The following is a 22008-nucleotide window of genomic DNA, read 5'->3' on the forward strand; positions in this document are numbered from 1 at the left end:
CTCCACACCCCTCAGAGGGTGAGCAGTGGGGCCTCGCGGAGGAGGGGTAGTGATGGTTGGTCACCGGCCCTGGTTGGGATGAAGCCTGTTAGGAGAGAGTTTGGCACCAGGCTGGGCACCAGACAGAGCAGAACCAGCCTCTGCCCCTGGAGTGCCCAGCTGAGTGGAGGAGACAGATGAATAGACCTGAATCCCTGGCCAGAGGAGTACTGTCACAAAAGGTCCTGCTGGCGTGTCCTGGGCAGACCTGGCCCCTGCCTAGGCTGTGGGGAGGGTCTGCTGAGCAGCTTCCTGAAGGAGTAGAGTTGTCTGCCAGATGAAGACAAATAGGGGGCTGGCAGGCATCTGGGCTCCCTTCAGACATCCCAAATCTTCCGCGTCTCTACTTCATTCGCTACCCCCAAGCCCCAACCGTCACCATCCCTCCTCCAGGAAGGCAGCCTCCTCTAGGGTCCCTGCAGCGGACCTGGGTCCCTCCCCACAACCCTACCCTAACCCTCAATCCAGGATCCACAGAGCAGCCAAACATAAGTCAGATCCCATCTCTCGCCTGATGAAACCCTGTAGAGGTTCCCATTGCTCTTGAAGTAAAATCTAAGCCACTCGCCACGGCCTGAATGCCTGGGTGGCCAGCCCCTGCTGACCGCCCCTCCTCATCTGCACCGTACTCTTCCTTTCTCCCTAAAAAGCAGCCACCTCAGTGGCCTGATAGGTTTTACAGCCACCAAGTTCTTTCCACCTCAAGACCTTTGCGCTCGTTCCTGCAGTTCGGCATTCTCTAGCTCTTCACCTAGCTGCCGCTTCTCATTCCTCACCCAGGGCTTATTCAGGTGTCACCTCCTCAGAGAGACTTGCTCTGACCATCCAAGTGGGGCCCTCCGTCATCCCCCACCAGGCCTCGGCTGCTGTGCCCACCCCGGCAGCTCTTCAGGCCAAGGTGGTTGGCACTGGTTTATGATGCACTTTCCATGCTTAGTCCAGACACAGCCCATGTGTCAGAAGTATGTCTGAGCCTTAGTGTCCTCATCTGCACAATGGGAGTGGCAAGCCCTCCTCCCAGAGTTGGAGTGAGGACTGGAGGCAGCAATACCAGGGACGTGCCCAGGAAGGTGCCAGCGTGGCCTGGGGTTGGGGTTTGGCCACAAGTGATCCCTCTCCCTTGCTGTCCTGGCTCCTCTGGGACCAGTGGTGGCTCAGTGGTAGGCTCCATGTGCACTCCTGTCTGGAGAATTATATCTCCACTTTGGGCCACGGGGTTTGGGAGTCTGAACCCTGGGGACCAGCCCTCAGGTGGGACTCAGGTGTACAGGTCCCCTCAATGCCTGCCTCACCCAGGCATTCTTGGGAGGAAAAGTGTTGTTCCTGGGGCCAGACTGGGAGACATAGCCACTCATTCCATCCTGAGAATCCTCTCCCACCGCCCAGAGATTTTTCGGAAAGAGGCTCCCCTTCCCCAGCCGTATAGAAGCCCTTTACACAAGATGTTAGGGGCTTAAGCTATTTTGTAAGAAAAAAAAGGGAAAAGACCTTCATGGCCATTAGCCTCTGAACCACTCCCAGAGCTTTTCTCACATGGTGCCCCGTGTGTAACACCCCTGTGTCTTGCTCCGACGCTTCCCTGGTGTGCAGGCCCCCAGGCAGTGCCCATGCACGGCTTCTTTGCTTGTTTTCCCTCATGTTTATTATTCATCTCTCCCTCATGGGGCTTCTAGTTTGCTCTCAGCTTGCCGCCTTTACCAGTGGGAACGATGCTCTATACAAATCACTCCTTAGTTTCCATTTTGATTATTTTCCTGGAGCATAATGTTCAAAGAGAATTATGGGTTCAAGAGGTAGGAAGAATCATGGCCCCAGTTCACTGAGGGTTCCTTGCGGTGCCCAAGCATAGCTGACGTGGAGTTTCCCCTTTTTTGTTGTTCGTTTTATAGGTTCGTGGTGGGCAGTGAGACTTAAAAGTAATTTTGACTTGCATTCCTTCCTGACTTGGAAGGCTGTGTGGTATTTGGAAAATCTGCAGCAACCCCCTCACCGCCAGCTGCTCCCAAGGTGAAACTTTGTTTTGGGGGCTTCCCTGATGCATTTCAGGGCCAGGAAATCACCCTGAAGGAGGCCTATCCTGCAGACCCCTGCCCCACCCTGTCACCAGGGGCTGCAGTTTTAGGGCTGCCATCCACTCCTCCAGTTTAGCGGGGTGGAGGGGCTGACAGAGAGCCCTGAGTTGGTCACCAGGACCCAGGTATTCTTCCCCCGGCCCCAGCAGGGTTTCACGAGCCAGCTTCCATAGCCCGCAAGCAGGGATATCCATACCAGTTCTGCCTGCTTCCCCAGGTGCTCCCAAGACTTAGGCGTGAGTGGAGTTGAAGAGAGGGGGCCTTGGTGGTCCCCTCTCATGGCCAGTTGGCAGCCCATGCCCTCCTGGGTCTCCTAAGATCACACCCAAGCCCCGTTCCTGCATGAAGGGAGGTTTAGCTGAGCTGTAAGAATGGGCTGCAGGGGCACTGGTTTCAAGTCGCATAACTGCTGAGGTCAGGCTGGATCAGGGTGGGCACAGAGCCACATGGAGGGGACAAGGGGAGCCGCAGCCCTCTCTGAGCCTCCTCGGGCAGCTGCGGTCCCGAAGCCATACAGTCACACTCCCTCATACCTTGTGACTGGCTGCTTCCTGCCACTGTGTACAAACAAGACTCTGTTGGAGGAAACAGGTGTTTTATCAGGTCACAGGGCTCCCCCTCCCCCAACGGTACGGTGCACAGATCCTTGGGTAACAACCCTCCTCTGCAGGTGGGGACAGTAAAGCCAGGTCAGGGAAGGGACTTATCCAAGGCCCCTTAGAGGAGTGAAGGGGGAAGGCCTGAGTTGGGAAGCTCCGCCCTCAAATACCATATCTTCCACTCCTTGGCTGAGTGGCCTTGGGTAAGTTAACTCCTGTGGGCCTTAGCTTTCTCATCTAAAAATGAGGATAGCGAAGGTTCCTACCTCCTTGGGTTACTGTGGAATGGAACGAGATAGTGTATGTGGAGTTCCCGGCACATAGTAGGTGCTTCATGAGTGGAAGCCACTGTGGGAGGGATTGTTAACACTGTGTGGGAACGGCCCTTGTAAAGGACGCCGGGCCAGTAGGTGCAGTGCTCCTGAAGGTGCGGCTGGACTAAAGCCCCTGATGCTGTCCGTCCTCAGCTCAGCAGCCAGTTCCCCTGGGGCAGGGCAAAGAGGACAGCTGTCCGGCCCAGCCAGCCCTCGGGCCCTCAGCTGGTCAACGACATAGTGCCAGCTGTATCTAGAATCCTGGTCCAGACTCTTAACCGGTATTTACGGAGCCCCACTTGGCCTTGGCTAAGCACAGAGGGGACGGCTGCCTCTGCCCCACCCCCCAGAGCTCAGTTCTGGCAACGCAAAGAGACTCTCCTGGGGGCTCGGAGTCGGCCGTGTTGGATAAAGGGCACTGAGGAGGGAGGGAGGCCAGTGGGGGCGGCCAGGAAGGCTTCCTGACAGGGGAGAGTTCTGGCTGGCCCAGAACCTGCAAAGGTGAGAGTGGGAGAATGCTCTAGGTTAGGGGCACAGCTCAAGCAGAGGAGGAGAGGCAGAAATTAGTATGTTCTTGGTCATTGGAAGGGCCACCCGAAGCCCAGGGTCTGTGAGGCTGGAGAAGGGCCAGCACTGAAGGCGCAGCACGTGACCTTAATACCCGGGCGGCGCTGGTTCCGGAGCCCAGGAGTGGCTGGTGGGTACCTGCAGTGTGTTAGCAGCATGAAGGGCAGTGTGGTGCCCACCGGAGATGGTTTGAGTTGAACATAGAGGGTGAGGCGGGCAGAGCCGGCAGCTGGGGCAGGTGGATGCTGGGATGCAAGGGAGGGGGTGGGCTTTGGGCAGGGCAGACCCGAGCGAACTGGCACATGCAAGGCAGGAGTGCCTCAGAGGTGGAAGTTTTGTGTTATTTCTTTTGACTCTCAGTCTCACTCCAGGGTCATGAGTCCAGGGTCTTGTCCACTGTTTCCTGAGGGGAGCTGAACCCCAGAGGTCAGGTTGTACAGCCCATTGGTGCTTTAGCCAGGGTGTGGAGAGCACGTCTCATCAGCACTGTCTCTAGCAGGACTCCAAGGCCCCAGGAGTCAATGGAGGGTCTCTGAGAACCCAGGACATTGTTAGCTTCTTCCTTCAGGCAGTTTGCTGTCTCAGCTCGCAGACCTTTGATGCTTGGGGTTTGGACGTGGGTGCCGCCTCCCTCCCTTAAAGAGGTGTGGCCCACATCAGCCTTGGCATGCGTAGTCTCTGAGCTGCAGCCCGGGAGGGTTTGTCCTGGTCAGAGGGTTTGGCCCCTTCTGGTCCTGCAGAACATGGGGCTCCCGTTGGCTCAGTCCCCTGGTGGGAGAGGGACTGTCCCCTGCTGGATAGGGTCCCTGGCCCAAGGTGGTAGTTTGGTGAGTTTGGCCCTCTCCTGTGGGGAGGCAGCCATGGAGCCTGTCCCAGCCATGGGGCCTGCCTGCCTGGGCTGTGCCAGCAGATACGGCTTTAGAGCCCAGAGGGAGATGGTGACACACAGCCTTCATGTCACAGCCAACTCCACAGCCAAAGCTCCTTGGAGATCAGAGGAAGCAGATGCTTTGCCAACCCCTTCACCCCTGTCATTAAAACAACCATCTTTTTCGCTCTCCACGGACGGAGAGGTGTCTGGGCTCCACACTCCCTGCTTTCAGCTGATGGCGAGTGTGCGGCTGGGGCTGCAGGCGTGGATGGGCAGGATGTGGCCCCAGGGAACAGTGGGTCCTGGGGGTGCATGGTTACAGCTGCCCCAGCCCCCCGTGTCTGGGCAGCCTAGCCAGGGCTGGCCGATCACCCCTTCCAGGAAGCCCAATTTGCCCATGAGGGGAGGGGGCTATGATGGGTAAGGAAGCCAGGGACCGAGGCCACCTTCTCCCCTGGGTGTGTGACCTCAAGCAAATCTGTTAACCTCTCTGGGCCTCAGTTTCCTTCTGTAAACGGGAGTGGGGAGCCCTGGCCATGAGGATTTCTGAGGTTCAGATAAGCGTCAGCTGGAGAGGCCTGCTGCTTGGGTGGGCCTCAGGTGGGACTTTGTTGGGCATTGCAAGAACTGCTCCAGGCCTAGTCTCCCCGTCAGGCAAGAAGGAATTGTAGGGAGGGAGAGACAGGTGACAGGAGTCCAGTTGAGGGTATTCTGACTAACTCTGACCTGGCTCTGGTGGCAGGAGGCCCAGCCTCCCGGTCTGCTGGGCCGCCATCTGAAACGCATTACCAGTGCTTTGTAAACTGCACATCATTCGGCCACATGAAAGCCTGGGATCTAAAAATAGCCATTCCCAGAGGACACCCCGCATTGGCGGGGCTCAGCTGACCTCTGCACGCACACCCACCACTAGGCCACCTCCCTTGCCAGGGGGCCCCGACTGGCAGGGCCACACCCACCCACCCTCCCAGTGTGGGCAGCCACTGCCGGAGGCCACTTTATCTGGGCACAGATCTCGTCCAGTTGGTCAAAGCTGCAGGCCTCAAGGCCTTACCTAGGGCAGAATGTCCGGAGGAGGCAGCTGAGGGCATGTCGGTGGCCCCAGGACCCCTTCTCCAGACCATATATGCCTGGCATGTCTGTGGGAAGCCAGTGGAACCATCTTACAGATGAGGACACTGGGGCCTGTAGAGGGGAAGCACAGGAAGGGGAACTTGGCCACTGTCAGATGGTAGACAGGAGGGCCGCTGGCGGATGTGCTGGTATGAGAAGGGCAGGGTCCTGCCCTGGACCCCATGGTGTCAGTGGAGCCTGCCCCAGCACGAAGGCAAGACAGCTGTGGGTCTCCAGGCTGCTATGGTTGACTCTTTGTCCTACTTTCTGCAGGCTCCTTTTCCCTATAGTCTCTATGACCAACTGCAAAACCACTCTTTTCCCTAAAAATAAACATGCTTATGGGATTGGGGGAAGCTTTGTAGCTATCAAAAGAAATAATAGGGTGTTTAAGAAAATTACATTGCGTTTTAAATAACCAGCATGAAAGTCATTAAGTTTGAAGTTTCATTCAAATCAGATGGCTCTGTGGCTGGCCCGGTGGCCGGGCAGGCAGGGGGTGGGTGGGCGCTGAGGGACGCTGAGAAGCAGCCTGTGGAGAGAGCTCTGCAGCAGCGGCAGTGAGGTCTCTGCGGCTATAGCCAGGGTCCAGGCGGGGCGGCCCCGAGTGTGCGCCGGGCTGCAGCAGCCGCCCCAGAGCTTGCCGACAGGCTTTGAAGCAGGCTGCAGCCTGGGAGCCCCCCAGCTGTGGTGGGCAACCCCATGGGTGGGGCTGGGGGGGTGAACATAGACCAAAGGGTGTGGGGCCAGATGAAGCTGGGATTGCAGAGGCCACAAGGGTTGATGGCCGTGTTGAGGTGGGGTTTAAGGGATGGTGGTTGGAATCAAAAGGGCTAGAGAGGATCTACAGGGCCAAGGCCACATCTGTCTTCTTCACTGCTGGAACCTTAGTGGCCAGCATAGTGCATGACCCATAGTAGGTGCTCGTAAACAGTTGCAAGAATAACAACAGCCACAGTAATAGTGCACATGTCAAGAACTTCCCAAGTGCCAGACCTAAGCTGGGGACTTTTAATCCTGATATCAAGATCCTTACAAGAAACCAAGAAAGTAGATACTATTATTGCTCTCATTTTACAGATGGGGAAGCTGAGGCTCAGAGAGGTTAAGAACTTGCTAGTACTTGGCAGAGTCAGGACTTGGACTCAGGTCTGTTTTACCCCAAAGCCCAGGCTCTGCTCTGTCCCTTTGGTCTTGATTGTGTGGAGCTCGTTGGGAGCATTGCAGGCTGCAAAGCTGAACCCACTCCTGTTGAGTTTATGAGCTGAATTCCTCTGGCCTCAAGGAAAGACTTGGCCCTTACTGCCCCCCCTGGGCATGACCTCAGAGCTCCGGACCTGGGTCAGGGCTGGACTACATGCTATCAGGGGCCAAAAGGGTTGTTTCTTGGTTAGAAGCAGGACCTCAGGGCTTCCAGAATAAATATTATCTGGAAAAGTGTTTATAAATGACATTTAAGATGACATCAGGTTTGGGAATTCCCTGGTGGTCCAGTGGTTAGGACTCCGCGCTTTCACTGCCGAGGGCATGGGTTGAATCCCTGGTCAGGGAACTAAGATCCCGCAAGCCTCGCAGCGCAGCCAAAAATTAAATTAAATTTTAAAAAAAAAGATTACATCAGGTTTGATGCATGATGCAAGGACAGTTAAGACTATGTGTAGGTTGATTCCTTCTTTCTAACTTTGGCCCTGGTCCTGGCTTAGCTTGGAGCTCACTGTTGGACTTCTCTGGCCCAGGTGCCCTCCTCTGTGTGGTCCAGGGATGGGCTAGAGGGTGTCCTAGGCTCTGAGACAATGGGAATGGCTGGACTGAGGAATCTGAGGGCATCCCTGCGCATGAGTGTCCCCTCCCCAAACCCCTTGGGAACCAGATCCACCTCCCAACCCTGCTGCGGCATTTTGAGAGTTTCTTCTTCTACCACTGCCCTCCTCTGCTCCTCCCGTGCCACCCCCCACCCCTCCCCCTGCCCCTGCCCTGGCTCCGGTCATTGGGTTAGTCAGGACCTCAGGAGTCTGGCCCAACAGCAATCTGGCAGTAGACCAAAGGAAATCGAGGGCCAGTAGCCCTGGCCTGGCACAAAGGCTGGCTTTCCTGAAAAGCCTTGGTCTAGGGACATGCTCGCCTTTGTCTTTTGTTTTCTTCTTCATTAATTTTAAAAAATATTAGCAGACACAAATATTACTTCATTTAATCCCTATGAGATATGGATATTGTACAGATGGGGAACCCGAAGCACAGAGAGACGCACTTTGCAAGTGCTGGAGGAGAGATGTGAATTCAGGCATCTACCTCTGTGTTCCCTGCCCTTACCACCTGCTACCTTGCCTCTTAGACAACGTATCTATCCACTCATTTTTGAAAAATTGGGTTTTATAGCTACAGCTGGGTCCCCTTGGCTCCCCCATCCCATCCATCCCCACTCCTCACCTCCCCCAGGAATTTAGTGTTTCACCCTCTCCCTGTATTTTTATAGTGTTAGACCCAGGTGTGTATCTGTAAAAGCTGTTTGCTGTGGTTTTTGGAACCCCCTAACTCCACCTCATTAGAGGGCTCCACCCCAAGAGGGCCCCTGTGGCAGTTGGAGCAGCCCTGCCCTCCTCCGTCTGCTTACACTTGGCGTGAGGGGCTTGGGTGGGAGCATCCTGGGGCCTGAAGCCTCCAGCGGCTCCTTTCCACTCTTTGCCTTGTTCACTTGGGATAAACCACCAGACTGAGTCCAGGCAGAGCCCCAAGGGCCTTCCTTAACTGGCAGTAGCTGCAAGGGTTAGACCCAAGTGAGCTTCCTGACTGTGGCCCCAGGGCAGAACTGTCCTCCCAGGACTGGTACAGGCAGCTGAACAGACCAGGTAACTCAGAGACCCCCATCTTGTCTTTGCTTCTCAGAAGCTGCCTGGAATTAATTGGGGCAGGAATGCAGTGCCAAGGCTGGGGATGAGATCTCCAAGTCTCCTCTGCCTCCCACCTTTGAGCCGTCGCTGCCCATCAGCCTCCGCCTCTCTGGGCCCTGCGCCGGGCTGTCCTGGCTCTCGCTCCTGGGCAGCACACTAACTCTTCTGCGGGTGGCCATCCCACCCCGCATGCACGTGGACTGGGAAAAGAGGCCAGACCTGGTGGGAAGAATGACTTCTCACGGTTCCTTTAGTCATTTACGACTGAGGACCCACGTCACCTCCTATGAGGGCAGGGTGTTGCTGGCAAAATCCAGCAGGTCCCGGGTGGGTGGAGGTCTTAGTGAGGAGACCCAGTGTCGGGGGGGAGAACCTGGCAACCACTCGGCTCCCGCGCCTCACACGTGTGGTCTCCATTGCTGGTGCGCTACCAGCTGGCCTGTGAGGCCTCTCACTGAGTGGTAAAGATCTCTGGCCAGGAACCCCAAAGGGCTGGATTCAAATCCCGATCTGTCATTACTTGCTCTGAGACCTTGGGCAAGTCGTTTAACCTCTCCCGGCTACCCTTTCCTCATCCGCACAATCTGTACACACACGTCACAAAGTGGTTGGGAAGACTGGTGGGATTCGGGGGGCGGGGGGGCGGACCCTGCAGGGTGCTAGGCACACAGGAGGCTGTCACTAGTGGGGGCTGCCGTCTCTAAATCTGCACCTCCACTGCTTTCTTCGTGCCTTTTCTACAAAGCCTTTTGGTTTTGCTCCCAGGGGAGCAAAATCTCTGAACTCCTCAAATGCCTTCTTCCCAGAGCCTGGCTTTCCCTGCTGCCAAAGACAGCCTGAGCCGAGGTTGTGCCCTGGCCTCTGCCTCAGGCACATGGGCTCCCGGAGGGCTGGGCCGTGAGGAGCTGGGAGGGCGACTGCCTGGACAGGGGACGCCCAGCCCCCGGGCTGCTGCAGAGTCCCCAGACAGTGTGTCGGTAGCATCAACTAGCAGCTCCGCTGCAGCAGCTCCCGGAAGCTTATATTTTCCTCTAAAAACATCCTGTCCTGAGGGGCGTTTACCTCAGAGAGGAAGAAGGAAAACAAAAGTAAACGAATGCATAGAAACCGCTGGAGGCTGTGGGCCAGGCCACTCAGCTCAGTGAGGTTCCGCTAGCTCCGGGGGTGCCTCGGGGCCAGGCTGGGTCTCTAGCAGGCCTGTGGTTTGCCAAAGCTGTAGGCAGGGACTCCAGTCCTCGCCTCTGCTGTGGCAGGACCCCCTATCTGATGTCGAGGCCAGGCAGCTGCTGGACTGGCCACGTGGACCTGGGAGGGCTCTGTGCATCCCTGGCCACAGTCCTGTGCTGGCAGGCGGGACTAAAGCCTCCTGGTCCACAAGGGTGTGGCCCAGCCATACCCCAGCCCTCCAGCTCAGCTGGCCACACGGCCGCGGCTCCATGCTCTGCGGTGGGCGTCTAGCACAAGGCGTCCAGCACGCTGTGGGCGGGGAGCTTGAGGGCCGTCCTCTGGAGAGCACCATGTCCTGGGCAGCAGGGCCCAGAGCGGCGACTGGCGATAAAAGGGCATGAGCCCAGCCGGGGGATATCTGCAGACAGGTCTGCGGGAGCCCGCACATCAAGGCTTGGCTGATAGGCAGGCGAGTCCCCTTTGGAGGACCTGCTTCCTTCTGGGAAGTTCATTCTCATGGTCCCAGGCCGTGGGGCAGCTTCCCACTCAGAAACTGGCCAGACTCCTTGGTGCTTAAGCACCGTGGGTGCTGGACAGTGGATCCCCAGCTCCAGACCTAGAGGTCTGGGGGAGCTGTGTGTGGTGGGCACTAGTGGGCCCTGGAGCTGGGAGGAGTCCAGAGGAACTGATCAAGGCCAGAGCAGAGGCTCAGCGGCAGACCCTGGATGGAGCGTGGCCTGGTTTCTGGCAGTGCAGGGAAGAGAAGTTGAGAACTGGAGAGAACCTTTTGAGCAGGGCCACTGTGTGGGGTTATGCAGGGGATGTGGGCCAAGGAGCTGAAATCTAGCCTGCACTATGCTCCCCAAGCCACGTGCCCTGGTGTGGGCCTGGCTGTCTCTCCAGAGGAAGGGGTACTTCTTCTAATTAGCACAAAGGCACCATATGAACTAGTGGTGGCCCTGGCTTTGGCTGGTGAATTCTGACTCCCAAGGTGTTGCAGGAAGGAGGAGATGGGGTAGAAGGAGGCACAGGGTCTCAGTTGCCAGGCAGGATGTCCCTGACTCCCAGCAGTGGCCCCAGTTCCTCCCAGCCTCCTGTGTGCTGCTGTGACCATGCCCAGCCCCAGCCAGGGTGCTTTGTCCAGTGCTGCCACACGCTCCCTAAACACTGGCTCACACTGGGCCCTACCTACACGTACTGCTAGAGACCCAACTTTGAGAGCCCAACAAGTGGGGGGAGAGCTCTCCAGGCAGAAGCAACAGCATGGCCCTTGAGGCCAAAGTGGCTGGAGCACAGAGGGAGAGGAGGTGAGAGATGAGAATGTGCCTGTCTGGTGTTGCTTGAAGACCTTGAGAGACCTTAAAGGGGTCCCCAGCACTGACTTGCAATTTCCTCAGCGTCACTGAGCCTCACTTCCCTCATGAGTAAAACGGGAAGGATAATGCCTGCCTCAAATCAGTTGTCACATGTGGCATTTACAATACTCAGTTTCACATCTGCGCACTTGGCAGAGAGAACAGTAACTCTATCAATAGCCCACCTTTCTGTCTAGCTCGAGGTGTGGATCTGCCCTCCTTCTGTGGACTCGTCCCAAGGGCCGTTCCGCAGCTCCAGAGCGGGCATCAGGAATACCCCCCACTTCCCCCTTCTAGGAGCCAAGAGACTGAAGTCAGGTCCATGGTTGGATGAGTGGGTAGGCATGCAGGGGTTCTGGGTCATCAGGTATTCTAGAGGCCTTCATTCAGCAAGTCTTAATGAACATGCCGAGTACAGACCCTGGAGAGGCAGAGATGACTAACAAGCCGATTTTGCCCTCCAGGACCCCCAGGCCAACCCCTGCAGCAAGTGGGCAGCTCTGCCTGCTGGGCTGGTGGAACCCCACCCAGGTCACAGTCCTAAGGAAGTGGCCCTTAGACTGAGGTCAGGATGAGAAGGAATCAGTATGGCAAAGAGTATAGGAGGAAGTGTGGAAAGCTGGGAGGGGAGGGCGTAAGGGGTGGGTAAAGGTGCAGAGGCGAAGAAGAGCTGGACACCAGGGTAAGAGAGAGGCAGGGCTGCGTGGTTGGGTATGGCTGGGGTGTGGCTGTGCGATAGTGAGTTGGGGAGATGTGGGCTGGGGACCTGGGGTCACGTCCCAACTATTGCCATCAGGCAAGCTCCCGGTGGCAACAGCCCTAGCAGGCAGGCAGGCATGGGGTGTAGCTAGAACCCCAATCCCGGGGTCCCAGAACTTACTGGAGCATTTTTAGGGTCAGGGGAGCACTGGCTCAGGTGACCCTGACCAACTAGGCTGAAGAAGGGAGAGACTGAGCGTAGGACTGGGACTCCTTCCCCTGTTCCCCTTTGTTCTATCCTTGATAACCGTAGGGCCTTTGCAGTACAGTGGGTGGAATCTCAGCTCTGCCACTTACAAGCTGTGTGACCTTGGGCAAGCTATGTAATGTCTCCATCTCAGTTTCCTCGTTTGTTAAATGGGGATAATAATTGTACCTATTTCCTAGGTTTGTTTTAGGAGTACGTGAGTTAAACTCTATAAGGTGCTCGGAATTATGCCTCGCACAGGGTATAAACCATCAGTTGTCATTAGCAAATGCTGATCTCCGGGCCTGAAACATTCTTTTGCCTGATACATAGTAGGAGCTTAGAAAATACATCCTGACTGACTGTCTGCTGAGAGTGATCAACTGCGAATTCTGGTGCAGTGTGTGTATGTGTGTGTTGGGGGGTGGTGCTTCTCCTGGCACAGTCCCTGCCAAGGGGAGGCCTTCTGGGGAGGGCCTTGTCAGCCTCACACGCTTCCACCCCCCAGGCTTGAGACCAGAGGAAGCAGCAGCTTTCTTCGCTGAGAAAGTGTTGTGCGGCTTCTTAAGCGTTTGGGGGTTTTCAGAGTCAACCGTTAGAGGCGAGGGAGCTTCTCTGCTGGCGGTGGCAAGGGCTCTCAGGGTGCACACAGCCTGTAAGCCGACCTCTGCGGTCTGCAGGGAAAATGCCGACCGTGTTTATTTTTCACCTGAGCCTGCAGGAAGTTGGGGGGTGGGGAAGAGGGAGGCGGGAGCAGCCCGGCCAGGCCCAAGCCCGACTTCAGAGCAGAGGAGACCGACCTCAGGAGTCCCTCATTTCCACCTCCTCCTGCCTGGCCCTGCCCTAGGGCCCCTTCTTGGCTCCAGCCTGCTCAGCAAGAGGAGGGCATGCTGGGGCACCAGAGTGATGAATTTCCAGCCATGGGCTAACGAAAAGATCCCAGAAGGATGAGGACCGCCTTTGGGACAATAGGTTTTGAATTGGCGTGGGGAATAACAGTAAGAGCAATGTCGTGGCAGGAAGGACCGCCCCTGCTAAGGCTGTTCCCAGTCCAAGGGTCTCAGAGTCTAGACTCGTCCTGGAGTGCTGCAGTCTGGAGGGGTCTTGGAGTGTGCTGATGAAGGAGTATGGTCTGCTGTTAGGTCTTTCATTTGTTTATACATCCCACCATGCTGGGAGCGCTTACTGAGTGCCCAGCGCTTTGCCTGGCACTCTGCCCTCAGAGGTAAGAGATGAGGTTGTGCCGTCGAGATACTCAGGGACCGGTGGGGACGATCAACCCAGGCCTGCCTCCTTCCCTCGGAGGCAGGACACAGTCACCATCAGGGGAGGAGAGGAGCGGCGCTCCAGTCACTCGGCTCCCCAGACACAGGCCGGGCCCCAGGCAACTCCACCCTGCTGGCTGGGCAGGCTAGCCCTGGGACAGCCTTGTGCTGAGGCCGTGGAGCGGGACGTTCCATTGGCTGAGAGGGACGTGGGGCACCAGGTCCTGCGCCAGACAGTTGCCCCTGGCTGCCACCACCGGGCATGCAGGGGGCTGGGGAGTGAGGCTGAAAGGCAGCCTGCACGAACGTGGGAAGGACTGGCCAGGCCCTCGGTGCTCTGCCCTGGAGCCCTGGCACCTCAGGGCCTCCACCTGCCGGCAGGTTCTCAGCCCCACCTCCGCCCACCTGGCACCTCTCCTGTGGTCTGGCTACAGACTCCCGTTGAATGAGGCTTTTCCCCAGTTCCCGGGGAAGGCTGGGGGACAGGATGAGCCCTCTGTCCACACACGTACATACCAGGCCAGAGGCTATAGGCTGAGCTGGAGTCTGAGGTTTCCTAGACCTAGAATGAGCTGTGTTACAACATGGAGCTTAACCAGCCTGGCCAAGGAGGGTCAGCTCTAGCTGTCCCTCAGGTGACAGGGCTTCCTGGCCCAAACGAGCCTTCCCCAGGGAAGGTGGTGTGTGCGAAACCTGCTGTGGAGGCACCCTCTCCCTGCCCTGGGCAGAGTGGGACTCCGGGACTGTCTTCCTAGAGCTGGCACCTTGGACGCCAGCCTCTGCTCCTAAGATTTCCCAGGGTTAGAGCTGCCTATTCCACCAGCCAGGCTTATAACTCTGAGGGCTGAAAAGCCAGAGCCAAGGCTGGATGGCAGGGCCTTCTCTGAAGCAGAAGTTTAGACTTGAAAGCTCCGTGGTCTGCAGGGCCCTGTGGAGGGTGTTCATTCCACCCCTTGCACCAGGGCTCCAGGCATTTGTGCCCTTAGACGGCGAATAGTGGAATGCCTTCCACCAGGGTCCCAGGTTCCTGAGGGAGTGGGCCCTGAGGCTAATCTCCCTGTGTGCCACAAGGCCTGGGATCTGGCTAATCCCTGTCCTAGGAACTTATCCAGGTAAAAAGGCCCCCGAGGCTTCCAGAAAGCTTTCTACCTTCATAGGCCCTTGGCTCCTGCTCCCAAAAATTCTAGGATGAAGCAGGGTTTTTTGCATCCATGACCAATGAGGTAGGCAGGGTTGATATGATCATGCTCATTTTACAAGGGGCATACTGGCCCAGGATCCTATAGAGGAAAGGTCAGCAAGCTTAGAGCTGTACTTCCCAACCCACTTCCCATCCTGGCACAGTTAAAAATGACCACTGGAGGAAGAGGCTGAAACAACCATGAGAAGTGCTGGGCATAGCGAGCAAGGAGAGAGGAAGGTAATGGGGTTAGAGAGGTAGTTGGGGGCCTGATCCTGGAGCTTCATAGGCCTGGGCTGAGGAGCGACGTGATCTGATTTATATGGCTGCTGGATGGAGGACTGAGGAAGCAGGAGGCTGCTGCAGTCGCCAGGTGAGAAGTGACTGTGGCTTGGACTGGGTGGGGAAAGGGAGAAAGAAAGAAGTGGTTGGATTCTGTTATATTTTGAAAGTAGAGCCATTAGGATTTGCTGACAAATTGGAGGTGGAGTGTGAGAAAAAGAAGCGTCAAAGGTGACTCCAAGCTGTTTGGTCTCAGCAACTGGAAGGAGGGAGTTACCATTAACTGAGGAAGATGGAGAGGAATGTTTGGGGCAGGAAGTCAAAGGTTCTACTTTGGACATGTTGAATTTGGGGAGCATTTGGAGAGTGGCGTTGCTAGGAGAAGTGGGGGCTGGAGATACAGATGTGGAGTCATCAGATGAAGACGTTTAAAGCCGTAAGCCTGGATGAGAGCACCCTGGGAGGTGAGGATTGATAGAGAACTGAGGGCCAAGCCTTGGGTCAGGTCAGGAAGAAGATGAAGAGCCAGAAACACGGCCGAGAAGGAGTGGTCTCTGAGGTTAGAGGAAAATCAGGGAAGTGTGGCATTCTGGAATCCAAGTGAAGAAACTACCACAAGGAGGAGGGAGAAATCAGTTGTGTTCAATGTGCTGAGAAGTCAGGTAAAATGCAGACAGAACTGACCGCTGAGTTCAGCAACAGGGAAGTCACTGGGGACCTTGACGGGTCACCTAGGGAAGTGATGGGGCAAGAGACTGGCCTGGATGAAGGGATAATGAGAGCTGAGGACTAGAGGCAGCAAATGGGGACAGCTCTGCTGAGGTGGCAGCTGGAGGACTTACAGATGGGAGAAATAGCAACCTGCTGGTACCCTGGTGGGAATAAGACTGGGCTTGCAAAGTGCTGGGCACAGTGCCTGGCATGTGGCAAGTACTCAGTACATGAAGGGGTCACATTCCCCCACACCCCATACCCCACACCTACTGGACCCAGTCTACTCCCCTCTCTCTTGCCGGTCACCTGCAGGCCTGAGGATCCTGTTTTTCATCTTCCATTCCCCCACACAATCCCAACCTGTCACAGGTGTGTCTGGGTCCGTGCTGGGGATAAAAGAAGGCCTGGGAATGACAGGAGCTTCCCCCAGCTTGCTCAGGAAGCCCAGCCTTCACACAGCAACAGGAAGGTCACAGCAACCAAAGCCTTGAACAGCATGGCCCTGTCTTCACTCAGTTCCCCAAGTGATGCAGCCAGTGGGCTGCCAGGCGTGTCTGCCATCTCCAGGCAGACCTCCTTTGGCATAATAAGACCGAAGTGTCTGGCCCATGTGAGGCCTGGCACCAGGGGGCTAGGGAAGCACTCTTAAGTAACGTTTCCTCCTCACTCTTCAAGGTGAATGAGGGGCTTCTTACATGTCCCTTCCTCATTACCTGACACCTGACTACTTGAGCTCCTGGCTTTATCCTCACAAGAGCCATTTGAGACAAGGTAATAGGTGCTCAGGTATTGTAGTAAATTAGATCCAGGAACTGAACGTGGTCGGCAGACTCTTCCTCAAGCTCACAGTGGCGAGTCCTCGGAAGCTCTCCTGCGCTGCCCCAGGAGGCCAGGAGAGGCCTCTGGTCCGAGGTGAGGCATCGGCCTCAGGAAGTGGCTGTGATGCCAAATCCATGCCAGCCACAAAGAAGGAGCCACCACTATTAGAGCATTAGCTCCTGTCTGCCTGAGGACAGAAGGCAGGCTGATCAGCCCTGGTATCTAAGACTCCTCCTGGTGGGCAGATGGATGAGCAGGGGACGGCAGTGTCAGCAATTTACCAAGCCCTGAGGGGAAGGGTACAGCTTGTAGCCCAGCCTGAAGCTCCCCTGGAGGCAGGAATGTGGGAAAGGTGGTGGCCAGGGCTGTTGCTGGGAGGTGTGGGATCCTGTGCCCACCCAGGAGCCTCATGCCATGGCTACAGTGTGGCTCGTACCTGCCCTTCCCTCTAGCCTCACTCTGGACCCCCAACAGCCAGTGCCGAAGGACCGGTGCCAGGCCTCCTCACCAAGAGCTACCCTCACCTTCCCCAAACCTGGTGATGAAGGGATCATGAACCCCATCCATTACACAGGAGAGGAAGCCCAGAGATGTTAAGGAGTCTGGCTAAATTCAGCCCGTGAGAAATTACACCTACAGGGTGGGAAGGAGCCCAGACTACCATCTCTCATGACTGTCTTGGCCCAAAGATGTCCCGTTTCTTCTGTGTCAGGGGTTAGACGTCACTCTTCTGTGCTCCCAGCCAGCAGCATCCCCACAGGTGGACTTTTCCAAGTGGAAGCTGACCTTCAGTTTTAGATGATGTCTCCAGGGCCCTGGCCTGCAAAGGTGTGCACCGAGGATATACAGAGCCAGGCCTTGGCCCTGAGCCGCAAACTCCCTGTGGTTGGGTCTCAGGGGAGCCCCCGTCCCAGTCTGAATATGAGTCAACTCATGACAAATCCATGTGACTAGCGTGAAAAGTAAGAGTCCTGCGGTGCTGAGGAAACAGGAAGTGTGGAGGCTGGGTGGGTTGGCCCTGGGGGGAGCCTGGCCACAGCTGGCACCACCTTGCCCCACCTCCCCTGAGTTAGAGAGCTGAGGGGGCCCCTTCCCTATGTCAACAAATCGTCTTAAGCCTGAGGTGGGTCCAGAGGGTCAGACTCAAGTCCCTCAGTCTGGGGGCTAGAGGAGGGGGAAAGCAAGCTCCAGACTGTCTTAGGGCTGGAGGCTTGTGAGCAGCTCACCAGACAAGCCATAGGGCCTCAGAGAAACTGGGGGATCTCTGAAACCAGGAGGCAGGAAGAATTTCCTGGGCAGGGGAAAGGCCTCCTAGAACTGAGGGCCAAGAAAGACCGAGAGGCTCTCCAGGAGACTGGACTGCTTGGGCAAAGTTGGGCGGGGGGCAGGGCCCCTGGGCACCAGGTGGCCTGAGTGGGGTCCTGTCCAGTGAAGCCTGTGGTTTTGATCACCTCCACTTTCCCTTGGTGGTTGGGCTGCCGCCACACAGCTAATTGAGGCTCTTCCTGTATGTGCACCCCAGTCCCGTGCCTTCCTCCCTCAGGTCCCCCACATTCACCCACCCTCCTCGTTTTTCAGCACAACAAGGCCAGTCAGCCTTCCCACGGCGTCCCCCAACTCTCTCCTCTCTATGACCATTTCAGCAGCCCACACCCCACACCTGCTCCAGCCGACATCAGCCAGAAGCAAGGTATGGATCCTGGATGGGAAGGGCCCAACAAGACCCAGAGCCGGGGAGTGGGGAGATGGAGTCCCTGCCTTCTGAGACCAGGTGGCTAGACCCTTTTTGTAAATGGAGAACCTGGGGCTGTGCAAACTCAGGGCCCCTCGAACATGCCCAAAAGATTGAGGAGCCTGAGGGCACCAAAGGGTTGGGGAAGGTGGTACCCGGTCAAAATCTGAAGGCTTCAGGTTGAGGTAGGAGCCTAAATCCTGCGTGACTACCCAATACCAGTATGGGAGTAGGCCTCTGTGTAAAGCTGATAAATAATAAATCTTGCAGTCTTTCCCTCCCCCAGTGAGAAAATGGAAAGTGGTGGTTGTGATGGCTGATTCACCTCAGCCTCGGGCAAAGTCATTCTGAAATCAGCCATTGTCGGCTGTGGGAAACCTGCTGACTCAACCCTGGGGAGGAGGGGGCACGGCGGGGGGGGGGGGGGGGGCACGGGTGGAGCCCTGGCTCCCCAGGCCAGGGGGTCTGCCTCCTGCCCGGAAAGCCAGGCTAGAGCCCCCAGCAGAGAGGCCCCAGTTGCAGACCAGCACTGGACCAGCGTGTGGCAACGTCTGGCCTCCCACTCCTGAATGACTCCAACTCTGCCACTGTCCAGCCACTATCCGTAGGCAAGTCACCCAAACCCTCTGCCCTTGATTCCCCTAGGCTGTAAATGGGGCACTGTTATCACACTGGGATAGTCCTGAACAAACCAGTATGTCTGGTCCTCCCTCTAGCACACGGAGATGGGATCCTAGGAGGGCCCCACGGGAGGCTCCAGGATGCAGTAACTAGCTGAAGTGGCCTCCAGGTCAGGCTGGCTCACTTACTCGGCCCCTCTCCACTGCAGGAGTTCACAGGCCTCTGCAGACCCCTGACCTCTCTGGCTTCTACTCTCTGACCTCAGGCAGCATGGGACAGCTCCCGCACACTGTGAGCTGGTGAGTGAGGGCCCAGTGGGAAAGGGGCACCTTGCGCTGGTTGGACCCATACCTGCCCTTCCATTTTCCTCCTCCATCCTTCTGTGCTGAGCACCCTGCTGCCAGCTCTACAGGTACCAGGGGCTGGCCAGCAGCTCTATGCATGCCTCAGCTAGCTAGACATACTCCCTTTGGGAAGGCAGGAGACCTAGCTCCTGGTCCTAGCCCTATCACGCTCTGCCGTAACGTCTAAGACTTGAGTGGGGGAACCCTGGGCTGTTCAGGGCCATATGAGTATGTGAGGAAGAAAAAGTAGGCCTGACCAGGGAGGTGGCAGCGTGCATGGCCACAAGAGAGGCTGCTGCTTCACAGTGGCCTGGTGGACAGAGGGATACTTCCCACTTGCCTCAGTGTCTACTGCTGGCTGGTCCCCTCCTTGGCTGAGCTGCTTGAAGGGCAGGGTCCTTCTTGCCCCTATGGTGCCTGCTTCAGTCCAAGCCCCTGGCATTCTGCTTGGAGAGTCTACTAAGGCTGGGCCAGGGAAAGACGGCCTGGATCCCATTCGGTAGGCCCAACTGTGAGCCAAAGGGCCCGTCTTCAGCTGGAGCTGGGCCTTGGCAGAGTACGTGACCCTTTGTTCATCATGCGCAGTTTGACCTAGGCAGGTCTCTAGCCTCTCTAGGTTGGGACAATTACCCAAAGGCAGGAAAGCTTGGCTTCCCAGGAAGGCAGAGCAGGCCAGAAGCCCAACCTGGGGCCCGCCTGCCCCTTTCTACTTGCCCTTTATCCACGTTCAGCTCACTCTTCCATGTCCAGATTGTCTCTGGATAAAGCTCCACCTTGAATACGAATCAGGACTACCCTTACGAGTCCCCCCAGGACTTAAGTGCACCGGGCAGGTTCTCAGGGAACCAGAGAAGCACTGCTGAAGCTGGTTGATCCTCAGGTCCCCACCCTCTCAGAACTCAGTCCACCTAGTGCACAAGTCAGGCAAGAGGCCAATTACAGAGCACTGTTAGCAGTGCTTTGAGGACTGTAAAAGCCTGGAGGGACACCTCATCCAGCTTGGGATCTCAAGGGCTTTCAGGAGAAAGGGTGTTCTGGCCAAGCAAGAGCTTGACAGATGACCAGGAGTTTGAAGCAAAGTGGGACAGAAGAACAATCCTAACAGTGTCAACAGTGAGTGCAAAGGCCTTAGGGCAGGTATGCAGGTATCAAGCCCGAATTTCAGGAGGTGAGGCTGGAGGGACCTACTAACCTGGGTCCCAGGAGAATGCTGCCATTTCTACCCCTTATACACGAATAGAGGGAAGGTAAGCCTGTAGAGCAGGGATTAGGAACCGGGCCGCACAGCAGGAGGTGAGCGGCAGGGCGAGCCCCAGTCTGTGGAAAAACTATGTCTTCCACAAAACCGGTCCCTGGTGCCAAAAAGGTTGGGGACCGCTGCTGTAGAGGGAAAGGTTGCCCTCTGGTGGCAGGTGTTTAAAACATACACTAGAGTGCTCCAAGCAGAAGCCAATTTGCCTTATTACACTAGGGGTCAGGCCCGAGCAAGGTGGGGAAGTCCTTCCCCACGTTTGGCAAGTAGCCAGACTGCTAACAGCTATCTCTCCCAACCACAGGCCCAGCCCTCCTCTCTACCCCCTGTCCCCTTCCTGCGGATATAGACAGCACTTCCCTGCCCCCACCGCAGCCCCTGGCGCCCCCTACCCCAGGTGAGTCCCCTACCCTGCAGCTAGGCTCCTGCTTCCTGTTGCCCAGGCTTCAGTGCCCACAAGAGGCCATGCCCAGGCCAGTGCTTGCCCTGTGTCAGTCGTTTGTCCATCCGTCCGTCTGTCATTCTCCAGCCCCACGCTGCCCTATACCTGAGAATGAAGCCAGTGGGAGTGCAAGAGGCCTAAGCCCAGGCCATACTGTGCAGAGCACGACAGAGCAGCCTGAGACAGTGCATGTACACATGTGCAGGTGTGTGTGCACTCACCTCTGTTGTGCATCCTGCTGAGCAAAGGGAGAGTCAGGACAGCATCCCCCGAGCTCTGCCCAAACTGAGGCAGCACCTTTTACATGTGTCTCCAACCTCTGGCCCTTAGGGGCCACCTGCTCAGTTATTCCATACCTGTGCAAGCAGTAAGGGACAGATTGGTATCCATAGAACATCAAGAAAGTGAAGTGGGAGCTATGTGTGTATGTATGTCCTTTCACTTGGCTCGCTCCCTCAGTGACAGGCTCGTGTGCAGGTATGGAACAAGGAATTCAACAGACATTTCTAGCCCTACTGGAGCCCACAGCCCAGGGTGGGAGGTATAGACACAGCAGCAGCAGTTGAATGGGCTATCTGGGTGATGGGGAAGCCCCGAGGAGACCCCAGCCATGTCTGATGGGTCAGGGAAGGCTTCATGAAGAGGATAACATCTCTTGAGTGAGGGGAACAAAGGGAACATCAGTAGCTGGAGATGGCTGGGGGTGGGAAGTGATGGGAAATGGGGTGGGGGTGGTGGGGAATGGGGCTAGAAATGTCAGCAGAGATGGCCATACAGGGCTGTGCAAGCCCTAGGGAGGGGCCTGGGTTTTATTCTGTGGGCAGTGGGGGAATTTCAACAGAAGTGGCCAAGAGCATTCAGGTGTTTTTAAAAGGTCACTCTGGCTGTTATATAGAGAGAAGCCTGGAGGGGTCAAGGAGGAAAGTAAGGGCAGCCACAGGCTGAGGCTGAGCTGGTGAGGGCAGGAGGTGAGAAAGGGATAGATTCAAAAGCTATTCAGGACTTTAGTAACCACCTGAATTTGACATACATGTAGATTTTTGCATCGTGTCTGTGCAGTGTGTTGGGAGCAGGTATTTGTATTTCTGTGTACTTGTATGCAGGCCAGTGGAGGTGGGTATCTGTTCACCCTCTTGTACTGTGCAGGGGCCTCTCTGTGTCCAAAGATCTGGCCCATACATACCTGGCTCAGTGTTAACTCTTCTTCTGCCTTTAGGTTCACCCATCCACCCCTGATGCTAGGTTCCGGTGTACCTGGTCACCCCGCAGCCATCCCCCACCCAGCCATTGTGCCCCCTTCAGGGAAGCAGGAGCTGCAGCCCTATGACCGCAGCCTGTGAGTGAAAAGACACTCAATGGGGAGGGGGGGTTGGGACAGGTAAGCAGACTTCAAGATACACATTCCTCCCACCAGGCCCAAGCCTGC

At 56.6% G+C, this 22008-nt stretch overlaps 1 protein-coding gene and 1 long non-coding RNA gene across 5 annotated transcripts in view; both read left to right on the forward strand.

Annotated features, from left to right (window-relative positions):
• The window catches only part of LOC309622826, a 377150-nt gene that overhangs the window by 230104 nt on the left and 125038 nt on the right, over nt 1-22008 (forward strand). The window lies entirely within an intron of this gene.
• The window catches only part of TCF7 (transcription factor 7), a 32613-nt gene that overhangs the window by 4991 nt on the left and 5614 nt on the right, over nt 1-22008 (forward strand). For 2 of the 4 annotated variants that reach the window (XM_082380987.1, XM_082380986.1), the window contains exons 4-7: nt 17770-17881; nt 18753-18843; nt 20445-20537; nt 21799-21918. In XM_082380987.1, coding sequence (XP_082237113.1) covers nt 17770-17881; nt 18753-18843; nt 20445-20537; nt 21799-21918 — 416 coding nt within the window. The remainder of the gene's footprint in view (nt 1-17769; nt 17882-18752; nt 18844-20444; nt 20538-21798; nt 21919-22008) is intronic. The other 2 variants (XM_082380989.1, XM_082380988.1) reach the window with 1 other exon arrangement.

The sequence above is a fragment of the Balaenoptera borealis genome (assembly GCF_965194805.1).
Source record: "Balaenoptera borealis genome assembly, chromosome: 2".
Lineage (NCBI taxonomy): Eukaryota > Metazoa > Chordata > Mammalia > Artiodactyla > Balaenopteridae > Balaenoptera > Balaenoptera borealis.